At 41.0% G+C, this 25,701-nt stretch overlaps 1 protein-coding gene across 4 annotated transcripts in view; it reads right to left on the bottom strand.

Moving 5' to 3' along the window:
• Positions 1-5,594: 5,594 nt before the first annotated feature.
• The window catches only part of TMCO3 (transmembrane and coiled-coil domains 3), a 71,533-nt gene continuing 51,426 nt past the window's right edge, over positions 5,595-25,701 (bottom strand). Inside the window, exons 11-14 of one of the 4 annotated variants that reach the window (XM_037897237.2) lie at positions 19,270-19,420; positions 12,362-12,441; positions 11,518-11,721; positions 5,595-7,244 (exon numbers count right to left, since the gene is read on the bottom strand). In XM_037897237.2, the coding sequence (XP_037753165.1) occupies positions 7,131-7,244; positions 11,518-11,721; positions 12,362-12,441; positions 19,270-19,420 (549 nt within the window). In that variant the 3' untranslated portion in view covers positions 5,595-7,130. Of the gene's footprint in view, positions 7,245-11,517; positions 11,722-12,361; positions 12,442-19,269; positions 19,421-23,916; positions 24,057-25,701 lie in introns of those variants that run through there. The other 3 variants (XM_037897243.2, XM_037897252.2, XR_005225133.2) reach the window with 3 other exon arrangements.

Here is a 25,701-nt window from a genome sequence, read left to right as displayed (position 1 = left end):
TCCTTGGGGGGTCCTGTGCTTATTGGTGGATTTGCTCACCTCAGAGATTCACGGTAGCCCTCAGTTTGGCCACTTTTGCTAGTGGCTCAAACCTGCCATTCACTCAGCTAACGTAATCACTGGCCAGCATGGGGAAAAGGAAGGACAATCCCCGCAGTCAATGCTGGTTGACCTAGTGGGTCAGGGATCAGGCCAGGGACCTTCCCCTCTGGTGGGATCCAGAGTCCAGGTCAACTCCTCCTGTATCTAATAGGGAATTGGGGGGATGGGGGAACCTGGGCCCGCCCTCTACTCCGGGTTCCAGCCCAGGGCCCTGTGAATCACAGCTGTCCACAGTGTTTCATGTAACACTTGTGTGATAGCTACAACTCCCTGAGCTACTTCCCCATGGCCTCCTCCCAATACCTTCTGTATCCTCACCACAGGACCTTCCTCCTGATGCCAGATAGCGTTTGTACTCCTCAGTCCTCCAGCAGTATGCCCTCTCACTCTCAGCTCCTTGCGCGCCCCTCACTGACTGAAGTGAGGTCCTTTTTAAACCAGGTGCCCTGATTAGCCTGCCTGTCTTAATAGATTCTAGCAACTTCTTAATTGGGTCCGGATGCCCTAATTAGCCTGTCTGCCTTAATTGGTTCCAGCAAGTTCCTCATTGTTCTGGAACTACCTATTACCTTACCCAGGGAACAGGGAACTGCTTAACCTGGGGCTAATATATCTGCCTTCTAACAATCTCCTGTAGGTTGGTCCTGGCAGAAGTCACAAGAGTTGGAGATCTCCTGGACTACGACTGGGGAGACTGGCTGGATCCCCTGATGCTCGCTCAGCGTATGGGGCTCTCCAGACCTTGTACTCCCCAGCGCATACTTCAGGAGGTGAGGGCCGCTTTGCTGCCTGCATTTACCTCGAACGGGTCCTGCACGAGGGCACGCCCTGCCCACCCTCCACCCCAGGCCCGCCAGATGTTTTCATCGGGCCCCTGCTCCGTGGACCCAACTGACTCCACTGCCCCTTCACCACGAGCTGGCTGCACGAGCTGCAGCCGGTCTGCTTCCAGACCGTGCCAAGGAAACATCTATACATGCTCGTGCTCCACTCCCTTCATGTCCTCACCCTCGCGTCCTGCCCCGATACAAAATGGTGGGGCCTCCTGCCACCTCTGGAGGGTGAGAAGCCCCGGTGGGCCAGTCTATACTCCAGCTTGGTCCTGAGGCCTGCCGGGGATATCAGTTGGCGGCTCCTTCATGGAGCCGTGAGCACGGGCGTGTACTTGGCACGGTTCATCCCTGCCCCTTTTGCGGCATGAGGGAAACCCTGGCACACATATACTTAGAGTGTGCCAGGCTGCAGCCCCTATTCCGGCTCCTCACAAATATTATTTTATGCTTTTAGTTACACTTTTCCCCCACCTTCTTATTTATGCACTCCCTATCCGTGGCCCCACAAAGTCACAGGATCTCCTGGTCAACCTCCTCCTGGCCCTAGATAAAATGGCCATCTATAAAACCAGAGTGAGGAGGTTGGCCGATGGAGTCTCCTGTGATTGTGGGGCCTATTTCCAATCCTCTGTCCGTTAACGTATCTGGGCAGAGTTCCTCTAGGTGGCGTCCACTGACACCCTTGATGCCTTTGAGGAGCAGTGGGCGCTGTCCAGGGTTCTCTGCTCAGTGTCCCCGTCTGGTTCCCTTCGTTTGACCCTTTGACCACACTCCTGTCCCTCTTATTTCATTAGTTGTCCACTGTATTTATTTGGTGTTCAGGTCCTGTGGACCCCCTCTTAAGCTGGGGGATCGTTTAGCAGTGGGCGGGTGAAGCCATCTGGCCTGACCCTGTCACAATATGTATAGAGACTGTTGTGAATCTATATGTATTTATGTATATAGAATAAGATGCTCATTACTTGTACTACAATTTAAAATATACCTCACAGCAGGGAGGGACTCCTCCCAGGTCAGGTGTTTACAGAAAACCAGACGCAACTAACAATCCATGAAAAGACAAATAATGTACCATTACAGTTAATGAGAAGACACTGAGACTCTTCCTATCAAGCTGAGGGAATTTCCCACTTGCTCTGAATAACCATGAATTACTATAGTCTGAGAGAAAGGAAAATAAACTGCAAACCCTGTTAAAAGGGAAGGGTTTTGAAATGAAAGTCTTCCAAAAGTGAGGGACAGTCTCAAAGGCAGAGGACTGTTTGTGAATGCAGTATCCCCTCTATGGCAGAGGGGTACGCTGCCAAACTGTTCAAAGGCAATAGGTAACTTGTATTAGAAAAGGGAATGTATCTAATGTATAAGTGTATAGCCTAAAGTTGCATCTTTATGTTTATTTTCCATGTAAACTGTATGTGTTTGCTTCCCTTGCTATTTCGTCTTTGAATCAGTGATTTTTCTGTTTGTGAGCAGGTGCCTGGATGGGCCACACTGAGAATGCCACACTCAGGGCAGACTGCAAGGAATAGGGTAGACAATTCTCAAAACTGGTGGTTTATTCTATTATTAGATTCACCAAGCCAGTAACAAAACAGATTCTGTAATACCACACCAGTAAACAAGAAGCCAAATACAGTTCCCTCTAAGTATTCCAGCCATTGACTCCCTTCTAGACAGCCAAATCTAATATAGTGAGGGGTTATTGAAAACCTGATTCACCATATGTGAGGTTCACCAATCCCAAAGGACTGGACACTTATCACCAGGTCAATATGAGTCTCAGATCTTACCCAGTAATCACACTGATGCCAATTCTTTACTAACAAAAACTAAAGGTTTAATAGGAAAAAGAAGAGAGTTCCAAATGGTTAAAAATCAATATACATACAAATGTGTGTAAAGTTCTTAGGTGAGTTTCATAGCAGAGATGGTGAGGCTGCTGATTTGTAGAAGTCTTTCTGGAAACAATTTAAAGGGTTATAGTCCAATGGGCAGTCTAGGTGCAGAGTCTGTTCAAGGCTTTCCATGCATTTTCCAGGTTATACCAAATCATTATATGGAAGATCTTCATCTTACAACTGTTATTTTCCCTGTTCAAAGTTTAGACTAGAGATAGCAGGATCAGGCACAAGGCTTTCCTTTATAGCTCTCTAGCAAGCTGACAAGCCTCTTGTCACAGCAGGACCTTCCCCCAAGGAAGAATAGGCAGTGTATGTTGTCTGTGAACTGTTGCTTTGAAGCTAATCTTCTATTTTCAATGGATGCACAGGTAAACTAGTTGCGTTCATTCACACAAGGCAATTAGCCAGCATTTCATTATAGCATAAATAGTTAAGCTGAAGACAATGTTAATATTATTAATTTCCTGCAGTATCTTACATCTTTGATCTTGAGGTTAACTGAACCATGTGGATGCATAATACAAGGCAATTAAGACATGAAAGGGAATTAGCATCTACAAGCTAATCTGGTTACATTGTTAAACTTCTAACAAGATACAGGTAAATATAGACAGCTACACTTTGCATCTACCCTTGATTTCTGTTACTACAAATAAATGGGTTAATGATTGCTGGTCTAGTACATCTCTTTGAAATTCACATATAAGTAGATTGCCTTGATTACATTTCAGCGCCTCTTGTTAAGTTATGGGTCATACCCAGGTTGGCTGGTCTGTCTGTGTCATACTATTAAATAAACCTTCTGTTTATTTTTACCCCAAGTGGTCTCCGTTGTGCAAACTGTATGGAGTGTATGTGCCAAAGTGAACTGGTAACTGGGGGCAGTTTCACACCTCTGGGGATGATGAACCAGAGGGGAAAAGTCCAAGTGTCTGATAGTTAAGAAGTCAGGGGTAGACGGATTTGGAAAGACTGCAAGGAGTGACCAGGCTGGCAGAAGCCAGCATGAGACCTTTACGCTTGTGGGCTGGCTACTGGTGTCAGGATTCTGAACCATAACAGCATAGCATTAAGGCCATCCAAGGTTACAGGGCAGGGGGTGACAGAACCCTTTACTGGTCTGGGTTATCCCCAAAACATCACAGCTATCCTATCTAGAGCTGAGGTGTGGAAAATGTGGATTTTTGTGAATCCCCACTGGTTGAACACTGTCAGGGTGAGGGGGTGCTTTATTGACCATTAGTGGTTTAGCAGTCTGCTAAAGTATTTTGTAACCCTGGTAGATGAAGGCTGAAATTGTTACTTGATAAGATATCCAATTCCACAGGATGGCCACTCTGGGGACACTAGGATGAAGGTGATGCTTCCCCCCCATCCCGGTGGGCTTGGAGACAACTTCAGGGAGAAGCCAGCCGGAAACTTCAACGGGAAGAGCAGAAGCAGCCAAAGCAGAGATTTCAGACATTGAGAACTTTCCAGTTTTGATTGGATTTTCTCTGCCCTGTGCTGATCAGCTGTTTGCTCCATCCTCCCCACCATCACTGCTCTCCAACTTAGCTTCATTCCATACCTGTCCCTCTTACCCTCTCCTCTCCTGTTCCCCTTGCCCCTCCTTTCCCTCCACCCATTTAGCTTATCCCCTTCCAAGTAACCCCACCCATGTTACCCAAGAACACCTCTCTTGTACTCCCTCTTTCCCCTCCCCCCACCTAGCTCCAGAAAGTGCTGTTGCAGAGTGAATTGCTTCCCTCTGGGCTCTTGCAAATGGTGGGGACAGGGACTTGTGTGATAATAGGGAAAAGCGACTCTGGGGGCAAGCGCCCCTGCATACTTCTCACTACACCCACCCATACCCTCTATTCCTCACCCCTTCCAAAAACAGTAGTACTCAGTGGAATTAAAGTAGCCCACTCAATACAAAAAGAATTGAGGGAATTTTGTCAGACCTCTCAGGAAGGAATGACAGCAGGAGCAGCAGAGGAATGCTTCAGTAAAGAAGCAGGATCCCTAAAACTTGAGTCAGTGGCAATAGCTGCCAGGGCATTTTTTGTAGAGAACTGCTTTGAGTCAGATGAATCCTGCCTATCCTGGTCTCAGGAAAGCCTCAGACTTATTTAAAAGAAAAACCTTTAAGCAAGTCTGTTTTAAAAACAAAATGACAAAGTACATTTCTTGGTGATATGCTGCTCACCAAGATAAAATAAACATTGAGTGTCCATTATTGAAAGGAACAGCCGCCTCACATAAACCGTATTTAAAAAATGAGGGATTTTTGATCAGCCATGAGACTGAAGACCCAGTACCCGGCAAAGAAAAAAAATAAGATCCACACGAATAAAGCTTACATAAATTTCCCCACACTAATTAACCCAAACTAAAGATAACTATACAATTTCTCTTGAAGAAGCACAAGTACAACAGATGGGCACTGCTCTCTGTTACATCTCGCAGCCACAGGTGTAAAGGAACTGATGATCATTGGCCTTGTTCCACCTTTTATGACCTCAGGTTGGTGGGATAGTGCAGGTGAGGCCCAATGGACACCACTAGCTAAAATTCCAATTTCAAGCGCAGGCACACTAGAAGTGGAATACTTATAGACAAAACACTCAAAGAACGGTAAATTATTTTAAACAAATGTACGGTAATGCTGCCACTCTATTTCCATTACTTTTGTAATTTGAATGTCAAATGCTGATTTGCAACTGAAAACTATAGCTGAAATTAATGAAAAAATTAAAATAAAGAGCCTTCAAAGTTATTTTCTGTTAAAGATGGTATGTTTATTAATTGAACAGTGCTTCAGTTGGTAGATTTTTTTAGATTTCATTAGCAAGTTAAGAAATTCTACAATGCATATTTAATGTGCATTTTTCTATTTTTGACTCACAAAAATGGTATTTCATATGGCAGTGTAATAATACTGGATCTAAAATGTTGACAAATTATATATCTTTCTATTTTAACAAAAACATTTTTTTTAAACAAAAAAATCACAAGCTAAATCTTCATAGTTTGTCAGAGTAAACTACATTCTGTTAGCTCATACTATGACATTTAAAGAGCGGCTTTCACAAGGTTTACTCTACCACACAGACTAAATTTTAAGAATTTGTTAAAACAGAAGCACATACATATATCACAAATATTAATATAAAATGTTTTTAATATCACTTCAAAAAGTTTGCATTTTATTCAGTATAAATTTGAAGTTTTGAGTTATGCATGTTCTCAACACATCCAAATTGTCCCTCTTTTGTGAAACATAATTTACACAAAATCATTTTAAATGTAGAATAAGTTAACTACATCCATCCTAAAGCACTTTAGAGAGTCACTGAAATGTTTTCACATCTATTTTCAATTCTGAAATATTTAGGCTCTCTTTTTGTACCATTTTATTTTGGTCACAATTAATTAAAAAAGTGTAAACAATTAGTATAACAATAATCAGTAGCGGGAGATGTTGATAATTGGTGTTAGTCTTAAAAACAGTTTAAAAGTCAGGACACCATCTGATCACAGTTAACTTTTAGTCACAAATGTAGTCAATAAATATGAGAACAAATTAAAATGAATTAAAGTTACAACAGTAAGCAAATACATAATATCTGCTTTAAGAGGTATAACAAAAATCAAAAGTACAATATCATACAATATTGGCTGCATCATTTGGGGATATATATTTTAATGCTTAAAATAGCTGAAAGCTAGAGTTGTTAAACCTCATCTCTCCCTTAAAGGGCTAGAGTTTACACACTACTGGATATATATGTTTTGTGGCTGATGTCGGACCAGCATATTAACTCTTGAATGTTACAATTAACTTTCTCAAGAGTTGTTTTAAGAAGGTACCATGGGCCCGATAAAATAACTTGAATTTTCTTTGTCCTTCCCCCTCTTTTTTTTTTTTTAAACAAAATTTTGTTATGAATGAACAGTAGATGATGAAAATCAATGTAATAAAAAGGCACATCCAGGCAAAATATTCAAGGCGACTGCATGATGCAATATTTAAAAAAATAATTTCTACTCTGCGTAACTGATTGGATCAAAATCAAAAGTTATTCTGGCAGATTCTAATATGTGACAAAGTTTTCTGTAAAAGCTGTGCAATCATTAAAATACCAACCTTTTTTATGTACTGTTTTGTTTCTTAAAATCAGTATAAGGCTCAGAACCAAGTGCATGTTTAGAGGAATATCAAAACCTCCTGTTTTCTAGCTGCATAGAAACACAATGAGCAATGAGGAGATTCTTTCCAAAGAAATTTATTATTTCCATACAAGTCTCGTCAGGTACTTGATCGTCTCTCTGGTCTTGGTACACATTTCATAATTGCAGCTCTCCACAGTGCTGGGGCAAGCAAAAGACTTAGAGTAGTTACACTCAAAATAAGGAGGTATACCTGAAAATTAGAGATCAGAATGCCATTACTTCTCTACCGTTCATATTCATAGTTATGCAATAAACTAAGGAAGGGTTGGGAAGGTTAATGAGATATGCCAATAAGGGAATTTCTGGACTGCTTTTAATAGAGGCCTCACAGACTGGCCTCCAACTCTGTGCCTGCAACTGCACATGCAAATGTATTCACAAATTAAGTAGTGAAATGCAAATAATTATTGGTATATTTTACAGGACAATTTTAAAACTGCAACCCACAGGATGCAATATTGGACAAGACCAAAAGCCAAGTATCAACTACATTTAAAACAAAAAACAAACAAACAAAAACACCACAAACTATATTTGGTGTTAATTAACACCAAAATGTGCTAGCCATTTTACAGATAAAAATCAAGCCATAATCCATACCCTAAGTGCTTACATTCATTCTAAAGGCATAACTATATGACTGTACATCCTGAAGAGTTTAAAATAGTTACTTTTAATTTAAAAATCAGAAAAAAGCTGTTTACGTCTTTAAAAACAGATAGTTTATTTTTGGAAATTTAAGTGCTAGACCTTGACTTAAGTAAGGCTTTTGAACGTGCATGACCGTCTCATAAACAAACTACGGGAAATATAGCCTAGATGGAGCTACTCTAAAGGTGGGTGCATAACTGGTTGGAAAACCATTCTCACAGAAAAGGAGTACTTGTGCCACCTTAGAGATGAACAAATTTATTTGAGCATAAGCTTTCGTGAACTACAGCTCACTTCATCGGATGCACACACAATTGTGTTCTCTGTTTGCACAGGCTGCAACTATTTTACAAAAGTGCAGTTTTTATAACTCTTCATGTTATGGAGGGGAGCATACTGCCATTAGTAAGAATGCCTATATAATACACTACGTTTTTATGTCTCCCTTATATGTAACTGGCCCCAACAACTATACAGCCTCCTGCTATCACAGAATAAAGGAGTTCTTTAGCTCAAGTAGTAGATTTATTTATATTGTTTTTTGTGCTGAGACTGTGGGCTCAATTTTTATTGACAAATTTATTATAAGTTTAGAAGTGTGAGCAACAAGGGTGATGTCGTGGTGGGAGTCTGCTATAGACCACCGGACCAGGGGGATGAGGTGGACAAGGCTTTCTTCTGGCAACTCACGGAAGTTACTAGATCGCAGGCCCTGGTTCTCATGGGAGACTTCAATCACCCTGATATCTGCTGTGAGAGCAATACAGCGGTGCACAGAGAATCCAGGAAGTTTTTGGAAAGTTTAGGGGACAATTTCCTGGTGCAAGTGCTGGAGGAACCAACTAGGGGCAGAGCTCTTGACCTGCTGCTCACAAACTGGGAAGAATTAGTAGGGGAAGTAAAAGTGGATGGGAACCTGGGAGGCAGTGACCATGAGATGGTGGAGTTCAGGATCCTGACACAGGGAAGAAAGGAGAGCAGCAGAATACGGACCCTGGACTTCAGAAAAGCAGACTTTGACTCCCTCAGGGAACCGATGGGCAGGATCCCCTGGGAGAATAACATGAGGGGGAAAGGAGTCCAGGAGAGCTGGCTGTATTTTAAAGAATCCTTATTGAGGTTACAGGGACAAACCATCCCGATGTGTAGAAAGAATAGTAAATATGGCAAGCTTGGCTTAACAGTGAAATCCTTGCTGATCTTAAACACAAAAAAGAAGCTTACAAGAAGTGGAAGACTGGACAAATGACCAGGGAAGAGTATAAAAATATTGCTCGGGCATGCAGGAGTGAAATCAGGAAGGCCAAATAACACTTGGAGTTGCAGCTAGCAAGAGATGTTAAGAGTAACAAGAAGGATTTCTTCAGGTATGTTAGCAACAAGAAGAAAGTCAAGGAAGGTGTGGGCCCTTTACTGAATGAGGGAGGCAACTGAGTGACAGAGGATGTGGAAAAAGCTAATGTACTCAATGCTTTTTTTGCCTCTGTCTTCACGAACAAGGTCAGCTCCCAGACAATTGCACTGGGCAGCACAGCATGGGGAGGAGGTGACCAGCCCTCTGTGGAGAAAGAAGTGGTTCGCGACTATTTAGAAAAGCTGGACGAGCACAAGTCCATGGGGCTGGATGCGCTGAATCTGAGAGTGCTAAAGGAGTTGGCAGATGTGATTGCAGAGCCATTGTCCATTATCTTTGAAAACTCATGGTGATTGGGGGAAGTCCCAGATGACTGGAAAAAGGAACAACAGGCCAGTCAGCCTCACCTCAGTCCCTGGAAAAATCATGGAGCAGGTCCTCAAGGAATCAATTCTGAAGCACTTAGAGGAGAGGAAAGTGATCAGGAACAGTCAGCATGGATTCACCAAGGGCAAGTCATGCCTGACTAATCTAATTGTCTTCTGTGACGAGATAACTGGCTCTGTGGATGAGGGGAAAGCAGTGGACGTGTTATTCCTTGACTTTAGCAAAGCTTTTGACACTGTCTCCCAGAGTATTCTTGCCAGCAAGTTAAAGAAGTATGGGCTGGATGAATGGACTATAAAGGTGGATAGAAAGTTGGCTTGATTGTCGGGCTCAAAGGGTAGTGATCAATGGCTCCATGTCTAGCTGGCAGCCGGTATCAAGTGGAGTGCCCCAAGGGTCGGTCCTCGGGCCGGTTTTGTTCAATATCTTCATAAATGATCTGGAGGATGGTGTGGATTGCACCCTCAGCAAGTTTGCAGATGACACTAAACTGGGAGGAGAGGTAGATACGCTGGAGGGTAGGGATAGGATACAGAGGGACCTAGACAAATTAGAGGATTGGGCCAAAAGAAATCTGATGAGATTCAACAAGGACAAGTGCAGAGTCCTGCACTTAGGACTGAAGAATCCCATGCCCTGCTACAGACTAGGGACCGAATGGCTAGGCAGCAGTTCTGCAGAAAAGGACCTAGGGGTTACAGTGGACGAGAAGGTGGATATGAGTCAACAGTGTGCCCTTGTTGCCAAGAAGGCCAATGGCATTTTGGGATGTATAAGTAGGGGCATTGCCAGCAGATTGAGGGATGTGATCGTTCCCCTCTATTCGACATCGGTGAGCCTCATCTGGAGTACTGTGTCCAGTTTTGGGCCCCACACTACAAGAAGGATGTGGAAAAATTTGAAAACGTCCAGCGGAGGGCAACAAAAATGATTAGGGGACTGGAATACAAGGCTTATGAGGAGAGGCTGAGGGAACTGGGATTGTTTAGTCTGCGGAAGAGAAGAATGAGGGGGGATTTGATAGCTGCTTTCAACTACCTGAAAGGGGGTTCCAAAGAGGATGGCTCTAGACTGTTCTCAGTGGTACCAGATGACAGAATGAGGCGTAATAGTCTCAAGTTGCAGTGGGGGAGATTTAGGTTGGATATTAGGAAAAACTTTTTCACTAGCAGGGTGGTGAAACACTGGAATGCGTTACCTAGGGAGGTGGTGGAATCTCCTTCCTTACAAGTTTTTAAGGTCAGGCTTGACAAAGCCCTGGCTGGGACGATCTAGTTGGGGATTGGTCCTGCTTTGATCAGGGGATTGGACTAGATGACCTCCTGAGGTCCCTTCCAACCCTGATATTCTATGATTCTATGTTTGCAGCCATAGTTCATTGCAATTCATACAACAAGCTTTCCCTCTAGAGAACAAGGTTGTAATAGCTTGAAAATGAAAATAAGTCTGATGGTCTCACTGTAGTGCATGTTTTCATAACTTATGGAAAAGCCGGCCATTTTTGCTTAAAAGAATTTAAGTCAACAGGTTTTGGAAGTCAAGATTAAGGTATGCTGACAGATGTGTTTGGGAAACTAGTATGTCTCCTGTCCCCACACTCTGTAGCTGTAGGCCACTGTTATTTCATTAGTCCTTTTCAATAACTATCAGTTACATATAGATCTACGATATTTTAAAGGGTCTTCAATCTTAGCTTTAATAATTTGGGTGTCATCAGAAATTCTCCATCAAGTACAAAACTTTATAGCTGTTAATTCTTTATAGAATTAAAGACTGTGCTAAATTGAAAACAAGTTACCCAAAAGGGAAAGCCGCATTTTAAAAATATGGAAGCCCAATATGAAATTATATGAATGATGCATAAATTATTTAGTGAAGTTATATTTATGAAAGACTTGCATGCATCAAATATCTTCTGATTTATGCAGGCCTATTTCATTTAGTTAGCATGTGCAAGATGATAGCAAAAGATTACCAATTTAGACTGTATGTTTCAGATACAATATAGTATACAAAACCCAATCAACTATTCAGTTTCTAAAAATGAAGTGGATATCTCTAAGGAGCTCACCTCTCGAGAAATGATCCCTGCTCTGCGTGCTCTACTTCCCAGAACAAAAGAAAACTCACTGACTTGAGCCAGCCCCGCTGAGACAATCCATTTGATATACTGGCTGCTCTTTGGAAGAATCAGAGAAAGGACAAGCACTGCCAAAACAAACTTTAAAAAACAAAGTTTGTTTTTAGAAGTATGGTAGATAAAACAGCATGCTCTCTGTAATCAATACAACAACAGTTACACCAGGTATTCTATTATCGTGTATTGAACAGCACAATGGTCTTCTGAACCAACAGTTACTGTGCATTTAAACACTTAAATCAGACTGCTCATTAGCAGCTGTCCTTTATACAGTCTACAAGTAGTACAGAATTTGGTTTAGTGAAAACATTTGATAATGCTGGCATACATCCTGCAAAATCTAGACTCATGGATGTCAATCTAAATTTAACAGCCCCCTTTAATGTTAAAAAGTCCCATTAAATACTGGGAGTCTCACATCAAAATATAATACTAAGTAAAAATTACAGAATATATAGCAAAAACTGATATTAAACACATTCTTCAGTAATAACGCTTTATATATTTCCCTAGTTCACAGTGGTGTTGCAAGGATAAATACATCAAATACTGTGAAGTGCTTTGAGATCTACTTATGAAAAGCACTAGGTATTAATTAATTATTATTATTACATAAAAACATTTACTATATTTCACAGACACACACTGTATTCAGAAGAAATCTTTGCCAATATGACAATTCTATACTTAAGCACTTCTTTTTAAAGATTACATGTATTATATGGCATGCAGCACTTAAAATACCTATGTTATCAAAAGATAAAGAAAAAAATACCTTCATTATTACCACTGATAATGTAAGAAATAGTAAGACTGTGAGTTCATATATTACAAAGGTGGGGAAAACATGAAGCCCTGTAAGAGAAACCGAGAATGGGTTAGAAATATTATTGCTTTACCATATCATTTTCCAGTAATAGTGAATATAACACAAGAACATTTACATGTACATTTCTAAACATACAAAGGATGATGAATTCCTGATTGGTTTTCTTTGTAATAGTTTCTCTTAAATACATCTGTGGAAATCACTGGAACAACATAGTTATGTTACAAGATAATTGTGATTTCTTTTGCTTTTGTTTAGCTGGTTGTTCTGGGGGGAAGCTACAAGATTAGGAAAGATTTTTTAACTTGTAAAGTAACTGGAGTTCTTCAAACGTTTGTCCCTATGATTGTTCCACTTTAGGTGTGCATGTGCCCCATGCCCCTTTGATCAGAGATTTTTGGTAGGTGGTAGAAATGCCTGTTTGGTCCATGCACACACCCTAGCTTATCCTCATGCTTTGTACCAAGGGTTACTCCTGGGGGAATTCTGTGCTACTGCACACGTGCATAATGAATGAGCTGCACATCTTTTTATTTTTTTGTGCAGAAAAAAAAAAAAAGCTTCTGCCGAAATGTTGCTGCATTTCCGCCTTTTACCCACCAGAAGGCGTTGTGGTGATAGAACACAGCAGCAGCTCCTGGACAGCTAGGAAAGAGAAAGAACCTGCCTTCTTCACAGCACCTGTCAGACCAGGTCAGGAGACAGGGGCTATGGGGAGACAGACAGCGTGGGGTGGTGGAGGGGGTCAGATAGGGGCTCATAAGGGCTAGTGGGGGAGGACAGACTGGGGCAGGAGCTGAATGGGAGTGGAGGCACAGGGCCACATGGTGATGGGGGGAAAGGGTGCAGCGCCACATAGGGACAGGGGGATGCTTAATGGGGGCACAAAGATGCATGGGGATGGGGGTGCAGGGACACAGGGACGGGGGTGGCTGGGTGGGGACACAGACATTAGGGATAGGAGGAAGCGCTACAGGGACACACAGGGATGGGGGAATGGGTATGTGAGTGGGGGCTGAGGGACATGTGGACAGGAGGTGTTGCGACACATAGGGGTGCAAGAACACATGTGGACAGGGGCAGATGTGCTTGACTGAATGGGAGAGGCTGGGATCAGCCAGGGTCTGCATGGGGGAAGCTCCCTAACAATCCCTCCCCACCCCCCAAAAAAACCTGTTCCATATTTTTCCCCCACACATACCCAACAACTCTCCAAGTTCACACCAAAGCTCCTTCCCAATAATTTACTTCCCTCTCCCTCAGCTCCTCCATTACCCCAGACTCGCCCAAGCCTTTGCACTGCTTCTGAGGGGTGCGGGGAATATGGTTCTGTATTATAGTTTAAATTAATTATTACTCAGAGTTCTGTATTAATATGCCTAGTAAGGAATCTGTCAAAAATATTTCCTGAATCTTTTTTGTTGTCTGTATTGTTACAGACATACTTTCTGACAGGTAATTTGAAATTAATGACCAAAAATAATTGAAACTGGTGTGATTATATTGTGTTATTTTGACAAAATATACAGAATTTGAAAATACTGTGCACAGAATTTTTAATTTTTTGGCACAGAATTCCCGCAGGAGTACAAGGGTATATACGGTTGTGATGGACAAACAGCACTTGGTTCCTTCTCTATCCCATGTAAAAAAGATTCTGAAGCGGGGGGGGGGGGGGGGGAAGGAGTGCAGGTAATGGAGCATCCATATGAACAAACATCTTGAAGAACTCCAGGTACTGTACAAGGTAAGTAAACCTTTCCTTTTTTGAGTTATGTCCTTACATGTGCTCCACTTCAGGTGCCTCATGAGCAGTACTCCTCAAATGGAGGTGGGTGTTTTGGAGCAGGGTCTAAGACTATCTGGAAGGCAGCAATTCCAACGGCAGCATCTGCCTGAGATACATGCACTAAGGTATAGTACTTTGAGAAAGTGTGGATGGAGGCCCATGTGGCAGCTTTGTTAATTTTTACAATAGGTCATTTTTTTTTAAGTAGGAGTACAGAAGTGGACTGAGATCTGGTAGAATGGGCTATAGCCCTAGGAGGTCGCTGGACATTAGCAGCCTTGCAGCAGGAGAGAATTCAACTAGAAACCCATTTGGAATATCTTTGGGTGAACACAGGTATCCCTTTAACTCTGTTAGTGAAAGAGATAAATAATCTAGGACAGGCACGAAAGGATCTAGCCTTGCCCAAATAAAAGGCTAATAAAAGGTGAAGAGGGGTTTTAGTTGGGGGCTGAAGGTGACGGCTAGTGGCGTTCTGTTATTTGTTATTATAACATTCATAAACCAGTCGGAGAACACTTCAATCTCTCTGGTCACGCGATTACAGACATGAAAGTTGCTATATTACAACAAAAAAACTTCAAATCCAGACTCCAGCGAGAAACTGTTGAATTGGAATTCATTTGCAAATTTGATACAATTAACTTAGGCTTGAATAGAGACTGGGAGTGGCTAAGTCATTATGCAAGGTAACCTAATTTCCCCTTGTTTTTTTCTACCCCCCTCCCCCCCCAGACGTTCTTGTTAAACCCTGGATTTGTGCTGGAAATGGCCCACCTTGATTATCATACACATTGTAAGGAGAGTGATCACTTTAGATAAGCTATTACCAGCAGGGGAGTGGGGTGGGAGGAAGTATTTTTTCATGCTTTGTGTGTATATAAAAAGATCTTCTACACTTTCCACAGTATGAATCCGATGAAGTGAGCTGTAGCTCACGAAAGCTTATGCTCAAATAAATTGGTTAGTCTTTAAGGTGCCACAAGTACTCCTTTTTGCGAATACAGACTAACATGGCTGTTACTCTGAAATCTGTAGGAAGGATCAGCCATCAATCCTCTTGCTCACCAACTATGCGAGCAGGGGGATAGCCACCAGGAAAGTTGTTTTCATGCATAACTAGAAAAGCAAGCAAGTGGCCAGTGACTCAAAGGGAGGTTTCAACTGAGTGTTGAAGATCAAATTCAAATCCCACGCGGTGGTGGGCTTCCTGACCTGCGGAAATATATTAAATAACCCTGTGAGGAACTTTGAAGTTGCAAAATGAGCTAACACCAAACACACTTCCACAGGAGAATGAAACCCACTGATGGCTGTTAGGTGAACATTAACAGAACTCAGAGAAAGGTCTGTGTTCTTTAAAATGAAAAGGTTCTCTATAATCTCCAAGAGGGGAGAGCTGGTGGAAGAGAGTTGTTGTTGCATACCCCAGTGGTAAAAATCTCTTCATTTCTGCAGGTAAGTTTTTCTAGTTGATTCTTTTCTGGTATTCAACAGTACCTGTTGAACCTCTATAGAATAGGATAATTCTATTCCCAAGAAGCAACGAGTTACCAAGGTTTGATTCATAGAATGTTCAGGTTGGGAAATATTCTTCATCCCAAGTCCTGAGTGAGAAGATCGGGCATTAACAGAAGATTGATAGCAGGGTGAGATGAGAGACAAATTAGGTATGGAAACCATGCCTGCCTCAGCCAAGTCAGCACAATCACAGTAACTTTGGCTTTGTCCTGTTTAATCTTGTGTAGGACTCTGAGGATGAGAGGTGTTGGAAGACAGCATAGAGCAAGTTCTTTGACCAGGAGATGTGAAAGGCATCTCCCAAGGAATGACAACCTAGACCTCCTCTTTAGCAAAACGGTCTCTTGGTGGTGGTGGCAAAAAGATCTATTTCTGGGAAAGCCCAAGAAAGATATATCTGTTTTATTATGGTGTTATTGAGTTCCCACTCATGATCTGGACAGAAGCGCCTGCTTAGATCATTGGCTATGGCATTCTGGAGGCCAGGTATGCAAACAGTTGCAATAAGGATGTGATGGACTACACAGCAGTTCCATAGCTTTATTGCTTCTGCAGAAAGGGAAGAGGATCTCGCTTCCCCAAGAGAATGTATGTAATATATACTGGTCCTATTGTCTGACATTCTGACAGATTGTCCTTAGATCATACAAAGGAAGTGTTGACAGGCAACTCTGATGGCCCTGAGTGCCAGAAGGTTAAAAGATTCTTGGGAGGTTCACATGCCCTGAATAGTGTGCTCTTGAAGATGAGCCCCCCATCCTAGAAGGGAAGCATCAGAAACAATAGTGATGGTGGGGGGGTGGATGGGTGAAGGGGACTTTGCTGGGATTCTTCCACCTGTCAAGGGACACTAGTACATGACGAGGAATGGATGATGAGGAATGGAGAGTAACTTGTTCAATCTTTGTCTGTTGGACAGGCCTGGAAGCAGCAGAGTTGTAACCTGGCATGTGATGTGGGGAAGGTACATGCTGCCATGTGGCTGAGGAGCTGCAGAGAAGTCCTGGCAGTTATCTGAGGACTCCTCTGTACTTGCATAACCAAATTTGTTAATATAGTAAATCTGACCTTTGGTAGGTAAGGTCTGGATTTGTAGCAACCAGAATGGTCCCTAAGAATTCTATTTGCTGAACTGGTGAGAGGGAGGCCTTCTCAGTATTAAAATGAAGCCCTAGCATGTTGAACAGAGTCACAGCTTTCTTGATAGTGACTTGAACTTTGGTGTAGCCAAATCATCAAGCTAGAGGAAGACAACTACTCCCCATTACTGAAATTTGGTGGCAACTACCACCATAACCTTTGTAAATATCCTGAGGGCAGTAGGAAGCCCGAAGAGGAGCACTTGACATTTGAAGTGCTCCTCTGACTTACGACACAACATAGAAACATCTTATGAGAATGATGTATTGCAATATGAAAGTATGTGTCTTGTATATCGAGGGTTGCGAACCAGTCACCCCGGATTTAGAAATGGTATAATAGCTTCAAGTATCCTAACCTTCTTCTCCTTGATGGAGGCATTTAGCATCCTGAGATCTAGACCAGTCTCCAACTGCCTTTCTTTTTGGGAACCAGAAAATATTTGGAATAGAACACTTTCCTTTTGTGCTGGGTGGGATCTAGTTCCACCGTTCCTATATGCAGAAGGGACAAAACCTCTTGTCTCCACAGAGGTTTATGAGATGGGTTCCTGAAAGGGACAAGGAAGGGGATGGGAAGAGGATATGGACTTGAAATGGATGGAGCAGCCTCATGTTATAACCTCCAAAACCTATCTATTGGAAGTAATCTACTCCCATGAGGTGAGAAAATGAGAGAGGTGATCGCCAAAAGGTGGGCAGATCACAGTAGGATGATGCAATGTCAGATGCAAAAAGTGGGATTGTTCGTAAACCCCAAACAAAGGTATCAAAATGTATGGTTGGCTGACAAGGACGGCTGAGCTGTTGCTGTCAAAGTAGTCAACGCTTTTCTTTTCTGCAGTGTAAGTTTCTTTCTAGGAAGTTCTCAGGGTCCGTGGTAAGTAGGTCACAATGGGCTCAATTTTCTATCTAATCTTCTCTTGCTTGCAGGTGTACAGAACTCCAGTGAACAAAGGGTAGCCCTTGATTCCTTCAGAGAGTGTAAGGACTCATCTGTGGACTCGCTGAGACCACCAAAGGGAAAGCCTTCCACTATATTATTCCCTTGAGATTCCTGAAGACTGCAGCCATGAGGCTCACCACATGACAACAGCTGCGGAGACAACAGCTGCCGTATCAGCTACTTTGAGGGAAACTTGTAAAGAAGTTATTGCTAGGAGCTGGTCTTCAGTGAAGATGGCCTTAAACTATCCTCGGAGGGGGGGATGTTCAATAAAGGAGTTAAACTTGCTATACTTAATGTTGTTGTATTTAGCAAGGAGCACCTGATAATTAGCAATTCTGAACTGCACAGAGGCAGATGAGTAGCTCTTGCAATCAAAGTGGTCCAAATGCTTTAGATCTTTATCATGGGGTAGGGAGAGTCCTTTTTAATAATGTCTGTTGCATTCATTCACAGCATCTATAGCCAAAGAGTTGGGGGCTGGATGCGTGAACAAAAATGCCATTCTCGAGCAGGAATGTAGTATTTTTGTATCTGCCCTCTTACAAGTTGGTGGCACTGTGGCAGGGATTTGCCAACTGTTTTTGTGGGCTCTAGAAAAGCCTCATTTATGGGTAAGGCTACTTGAGTAGAGAGGGAGTATGAAGAAAATCCAATAATCTATGTTGGAACTCTTGGACTTCTTCCAAGGGAATGTGGAGAGTGTCAGTGACAGTTCATCAGGTCCTGAAATTGTCTGAAATCATCTGTGCGGGTGTGGGGGTGAGACAAATGCCTCATCAGAGGATGACAAATAAGTATTTGTTTAAGGGGTTGCCTCATTAGCTCTTTTTTCTTGTTCTTCCAACAACTCCTCCTGTGGTGGGGACTGAGATGGAGGGGTAGAAGGAACAGAAGAGCGCAGATTCTGGTGCTCAATCCGGGAGCTAGATGCCTTGGAGAGCTGCTGATGATAGGCAGCCCAAAGATCCCAATATGGCCATTGAGGGGGGCAACAAGGGAAGTGTGGGGAGACACCCAAGCTTAGTCATACCAAGGAGGATGTGGAACGGCTTGAGGCTGTCTGTGTCTTGAAAAGTCCCTTGGTGGTTTAACAGTTCAGCCGAGAACTATTAGCTATGAATATTCCAACCCAGTCACTTGTACATACCCAACAGGTTTACACTAGCCTGCCAAATTCACCCTCCCCCTCCGTGTGTAAAACAGGTCCAATTTAATTGAGAGATTTAACAATTACTCAAGAATTGGCATTTAAAAATGCCAATAAGAGGCCAGAGTTATTACAGATTTAATTTACACATCCATAAAATATTTCAATACTGTATTTAAAAATAAAACATTAGTAAGTTAATGTAGTTAGTGAATACATTTCTTAATATTTTTACAAAATAAAAATCCCGTAAACCCCTCCCCCCCACTTGCAGTCTGACACTTTTAATGAACTTTCTAAAAAAGTTACCTATAGATGCAAAGAAAATGATGGCAAGAAAGTCACGTATTGGTTCAATACAGGACATAATCTCTTCAGTAACCATGTGACCCTGAGAAGAGATCAGTGCTCCAGCTAAGAAGCATCCCAATTCCATTGAAACATCCAATAGCTCTGTGATCTGTTAAAGAAGAATGGAAAGTTTATTCCTATTCTCTGGCTGTCATCAATTATTATGATAGTTTACAGATATAGACTACAAAAATACTGCTTTGGGATTTAACGTATTACTTATTGCATCTCAATACAATTTCAACAATGAAAGGAATTTACAAGATTTCAATATATTATTCTACAGTAATGTATTTACTGTGGTAATCTAGATTATTAATAAACTAGACACCCTCTAGAAACATAATTGTAAATTTTCTATCCCACACTTTAAGACTTCTTGTATCATGTTCCAGGAATAACATCTAGTCCCACTGACTCCCATTGATATCAACAGAGATAGGATTTCACCTAATTTAACTAACTTAAACCAGCAAATTTCCTGCCAATTGTTAAACAAGGATAAATACTCTGAATTTATAATCTGGGACAAGATTATGGTCTTGATTTAACAAAGGATTTGAGCATGTGCTTAAATTCTGTTAATGGGATTTAAGAACATGCTTAAGTGCTTTGCTGAATAGGGATGAATTTAAGCACATACACAAGTGCTCTGCTGAAGTGGAGCCTATCATACTTGAAAGATGTTACACATTGCTCTTCTGTTGCTGCTTGTCTGTTTGTGATCCATGGCATTAAAAAGGAAAGAAAATGGTTGTCAAGAGTCCAATTTAAGCTTACAAAATCAAGGAAATTGCACCATGCAAAATGAAGACAATGCTCTGAGTGTTCAAATAGTGAGTAGCACTTTTTATCACGTATAAGAGTATTCAAAAATAATATATATAAATATAACTGGTATTTAAAATCCTGCTGCTGCAGGCAGACATCTTACTGAAAGACAAGTCATAAATATTGAGGGAACACATTAAACTGACAATTTCCATCCTAATTTAGATTAAGCAATAACATGTTACACAGTACATTTATGCCTTGGATGGTGTTGCAGTATAAAGTAAGAGGCCTAAACCCAAGAAACTACAATCGAAGGAGGAAAGCATTAATCCCCGAGATATGCACTGCCTAGAAAGTCTTATTTACTATGAACTGGAATCAACAAATAAAAAAAACAAAAAAAACAGACCTGGGTATTTGTCAGTATTAATGAATTGACTGCTGATTAAACAACTCCATTTGTCCACAGTTTTGAAGCAATTCCAAAACATTGAATCATATGGATTGGTCTATCACACAATATAGTTATTTATCAGTAATCAAACTAATAAAAGAAAATTATAGCCCATGTAGGCTGCCATATCACATCTGGATACCCCATATGTTAAGAATTAAATTTTATTTTCAAAATATGGACTGCTCTTATCAGGAATTTAAAATTATGAGAGAAGTTTTAAAGCTTCAAACCACTTTGACAGAGAAAAACAAACAAAAAAAACCCAACACATGATGGTGGATGTGATGGAATATATGAATCAAAGAAATTTTACAGAATTTTTTTTTTAATTATTTATAAAAGAAACAGCACTGTAGGGAATAATCATACTTTAAACACAGCATTTTCAGCACACAACTGAAATATGCTTTTGCTACTAAGATATAACATATGCTCATGTGTCAAGTTATTAAAAGAGCTGTGTGTCAAAATAATTAATGTTTACATTTTAATTATTTGCATTTGGGATGGTTAATTCAGTGTTTAAGAAAGAATTTACAATCTCCTCAACTGGATTTTCACGCTACTGTGGTGTCATGAGAAATCACTGTTCAGCAAGGTAACAACTTAAAATAAAATGAGAGACATACCATCCACAAGTCAACAATGCATAAACACAATAACCAACTAGAAGTTATATACACCAAACAATACCCTGATTTTCCCCTCCAACATAAAAGCCTCAATCTATCCACTTGCTGCAGAAGTTAAAACAGAGCATAAAACATGTGTCACTGAAAATGGTGGCTTTGTCTTTCTTTTGTCCACTCTCCAGACCAGTGGTTCTCAACCAGGGGTACACATATCTCAGAGGGTACTCAGAGGTCTTCCCGTGGGGACATTAACTCATCTAGATATTTGTCTAGTTTTACAAAAAAAACTTTTGTACTTTGTAGTAAAGTATCCTCACACCTTCCTGTCAACTGTCTAAATGGGCCATCTTGATTATCACTACAAAAGTTTTTTTTCTCCTGCTGATAATAGCTCATCTTAACTAATTAGCCCCTCACAGTTTGTATGGCAACTTCCAACTTATCTGTATGTATATATATTTCTTCTTACTATATGTTCCATTCTATGCATCCGATGAAGTGGGCTGTAGCCCACAAAAGCTTATGCTCTAATAAATTTGTTAGTCTCTAAGTTGCCACAAGTACTCCTGTTCTTTTTGCGCATACAGACTAACACAGCTGCTACTCAAACTTGTTTATACTGCTCTATATACTACATACTGAAATGTAAGTACAAAATTTGTATTCCAATTTATTTATTTTATAATTGTATGGTAAAAATGAGAAAGTAAGTTATTTTTCAGTAATAGTATACTGCGACACTTTGTATTTTTATGTCTGATTTTGTAAGCAAGTAGTTTTTAAGTGAGGTGAAACTTGGGGTAAGCAAGACAAATCAAACTCCTGAAAGGGGTACAGTAGTCTGGAAAGTTTGAGAACCACTGCACCAGAATGAAAGCAGTATTATAAAACCCCCAGCCACACAAAATATTTACTACTATTCCACTTGGGGAAAACCTACAGTATCAGTATCACACATACAGTAGCTAATACTGCAGGAAAAAATACAAGACAAATGGGATTTAACCAGACCACAACTTTATTAAGTAATGCATCTGGTATCTATCTGGTAATAACTAATCCAGTCCAGGTCATCCCTCCTTTGTAACCCATAGCACCTGGTGGAGAGTCACTGTTTGTGCCCCCACCCCATTAATCTGATCCCAGCAATGCTGCTGGGATTCCATCACCCCCGCTTCCTCCATCAGAGAGCTAAGCAGTAGGAAAGAGGGCACTGTCTCCTTGCTTTATCAGTCATTAGGAGCCCCATCCCCGTTTCCCACTTTCTCTAGGAGATGCCTTCTCCTAATCCACTTCCAATTCCAGTTCATCAGGAAATTAGATCCCCACTGAACGATAACCTGAACTGAACACCTGCCAAAATGCAACAAAAATTAATTTTGCCACCTAATCTACACACAAGATCCCTGGGCTCCTGAGAGGAAAAAGTGACAAAAATACACACTGCGTAGGCCAATTGGAGGGAATTTTTCCCCCCAGCCTCAAAAAGGCAACCAGTATTATGCCCATAACAAGGTCCAAAAAACCTGATCCTATATTAATCCCAAATTGGGGTGGAGAAGGGGGAGCTTTTCTTCCAGCTGGCCCAAACTATCCCTCCCACATCTGAGGCTGCAGTGGAATGGTGAGGGAGGAATGGGACTGTTCTGTTTTGCTTGCAGTCACAACTGTGGCATTTGCAATGTGTTTTCTGCAATGCCAACCTCCCACCATCAAGGATTGCTACAGTGAGCCCAAACCCTTTAAGGTTTTCAGTATTACTGGAAAAAATACATATCACAAAACAGAGTTTAAGTTTTGAACTCCTGATGATAATCTATTCTAAAAAACTAAAATTCACCAGAATATCTATAGATCTCTATGGTAGATGAAGGCCCAGCAGCTTCCAGACTCCCAGTTTATTTGGGGACTTGCCCCTGGAAAACTTTTCAAACATTGACAATTGTAATGTCACGAAACAACCTTATAAAACCGTAATAAACCAGGATTCTTCATTTGAGCAAAACTACCCTACTGAAAGTGTTTCTACTAAAGCACTCATTTCACTCATGCCTTCAGACAAAAACATGCAACTGTCAAATATGACACAAATCAATGTCCCAATATGAATGGCCAGGACAGGGGTTAAAGGAAAGAGAGAAAAGAAAATGCAAGAATGAGGATTTAAATACCACCATTAGATTCCTAGCCAGAAACCTTGTATTCTTCTTTGTTCAACTGTGCCTACCAGTTCTCCTGTATCCCAAATATGTACCAATAAGGTAATGAGTTTCTTCAATTAAATCTACAGCATACTTATTTAAGTAACATATATGACATGAAAGCTCTATCTCTTTAATTAAAGAATTGAGAAAGTTCCCAAACAACACAGTTATTCAAGAAGTCCTATAGCAGAAAGGGGTTGATCAGATTTGACAATGCTAATATTTTTAATCCAATTTCCAATCCAATTGATGCTACTTCCTGTTCTACCTCTGATGTAAGGGTAATCATTCTGTTCCACATCTTATTTGGTAAAGTAATGTCACTGGCAAAGTTAAGGTTGCGTAACTCGTATCCGTTAACTCATTTTGTACCCTCTGCAGTGCTTTTTGTTGCCTCCATCATTATCCAGTGTAGTGCTAATGCGAAGAGTGTTGATAACACCACACACCCTTGTCTAACACCAGCCACAATACTGAACCACTTACCCAAGCCTGTAACCAATCTTACTGTGCATCTACTTCCATCATAAGAACTCACTATTTTAATCAGCTTGCCTGGTATCCTGTAGCTTCTAGCAATATTCCATGGGGTCTCTGTGGATGCTATCAATCACTTTCTTAAAGTCAGTGAAGTTGATTAAGATGGGTTTCTGCCAAGAGGTAGCTTTTTTCGATGATCTGGCAAAGAGTGAATATTTGTTCACAATATGATCCACCCACATGGACCCCTGCCTGTTGTTGTAATATTTCATCCACTGCCTTCTACATTCTACTCAGCCTAACAGTAGCCAATACTTTGCCCAGGATTGATAGCAATACAGTATCTCCCCCATTTGTGCATTGAGTAAGATCACTCTTTGTTGGCAATGCCACAATGATACCATCTTTCCAGTCTTGTGGCACTGGTTCTTTCACTCATATTTCGTTAAAGTTTTGTTAGCTGCTCAATCAGAATTTCACCTCCCACCTGTGCTACTTCTGTTTGAATTCAGTCAAACCCAGAAGCTTTCCCTTGTTTGAGGCCTTTGATGGCTGCTTAATTTCATCGGGTGTTATTGGTCCCTCTTTCGTTTTTAATTTAGCATTGGCATTTCTCTTGAACCTGTGCATGATCGTCAGCTCTGGACAGTAATATAGAAAGGAAATATTCTTTCCATAATTTGGCTTGCTCTTCATATGTTTTCAATATCTGTCCACAAGAGTCCCTGATGGGCATGAGCTGTGATAGTCTGATTCTTTCTGAGAGGTCTTTTATATAGCAAGCAGCAAAAATTGGATTGAAAGTAAATGCAGAGAAAACCAAGATTATAAAGGTAGGACACTGGACAACAGATGCAAAAGCGTACATGGATGGAAAAGAAATCGGATGGGTAGATGCGTTCTGCTATCTGGGGAGCGTGATGACATTTGAAGGTAACTGCAATGCAGATATTTATGTGAGATTAGGAAAACAGACACCATTCCTGGAAGGATGAACAACATCTGGACAGAGGTCTTACACCAAGGCCAAATTTGATCTGTTGGGCCTTTATTAGTGGTGATAATATGCATGGTGGAAAGATTCCAGATTGACTTTCAGAATCCAGACTGAGATTGTGAGGCTGTAAGTTACAAGTAAAAGGATGTTTTTTGCCCTAACTTGAGTACATTTAGTGGGGAGATAATTAAGAAAACAATAAAGACAGATATTCACACAATGCCATTTTCACAGCCATTTTTCAGAACAGACCTGAATTTTGAGGTACACCTGTCATCTCCCTCCAGCCTCAAACCTGACCTGTCAATATGATACATCTGATATATTTCTGTAATGACTTTTTTTGATACATTAATAAAATATTTGAAATAAAACTAACAGTTTTCATTCAAAAGTACTCAAAGCAATAGTATACATTTGCTTTCTCCACTTTAAGTGCTGAAAAAGGACTCCACTTTCTTTTATGGCTTAAATCCACTAATACACGTCCTTGTGTATACATAGTGCTACTCCTCTTTTACTAACACTTCAGATAGGCACAATTTCTGTTAATGTTTCTAATGGAGGCCCATTTCAAATAAAATATGGCCCCTTATTATAGACATCAGTGTATGTTTGTGTGATTAAGCAGATTTCTAAAGTCACCACTGCACACTTTGTTTTAAGTTTCTCTATTGCCTTTCCATTAAGAGTGCTTCACAGAAATTATGTCTGCTTGTTAATGGAAATCTACAAGAAACTACGAATAAATTCTTTTCTTACTTATATGACCTAACAATCTGCTGTGCTTGTTTAGAAAAGGATTGGAATCTCAAGCACTTCTACAGCAATGACATTTTTCTAAAT

Source organism: Chelonia mydas, chromosome 1, assembly GCF_015237465.2.
Source record: "Chelonia mydas isolate rCheMyd1 chromosome 1, rCheMyd1.pri.v2, whole genome shotgun sequence".
Classification (NCBI taxonomy): Eukaryota; Metazoa; Chordata; order Testudines; family Cheloniidae; genus Chelonia; species Chelonia mydas.
Note: the sequence above shows the minus strand (reverse complement) of the source record. Positions and strands in the feature narration are given on the sequence as shown.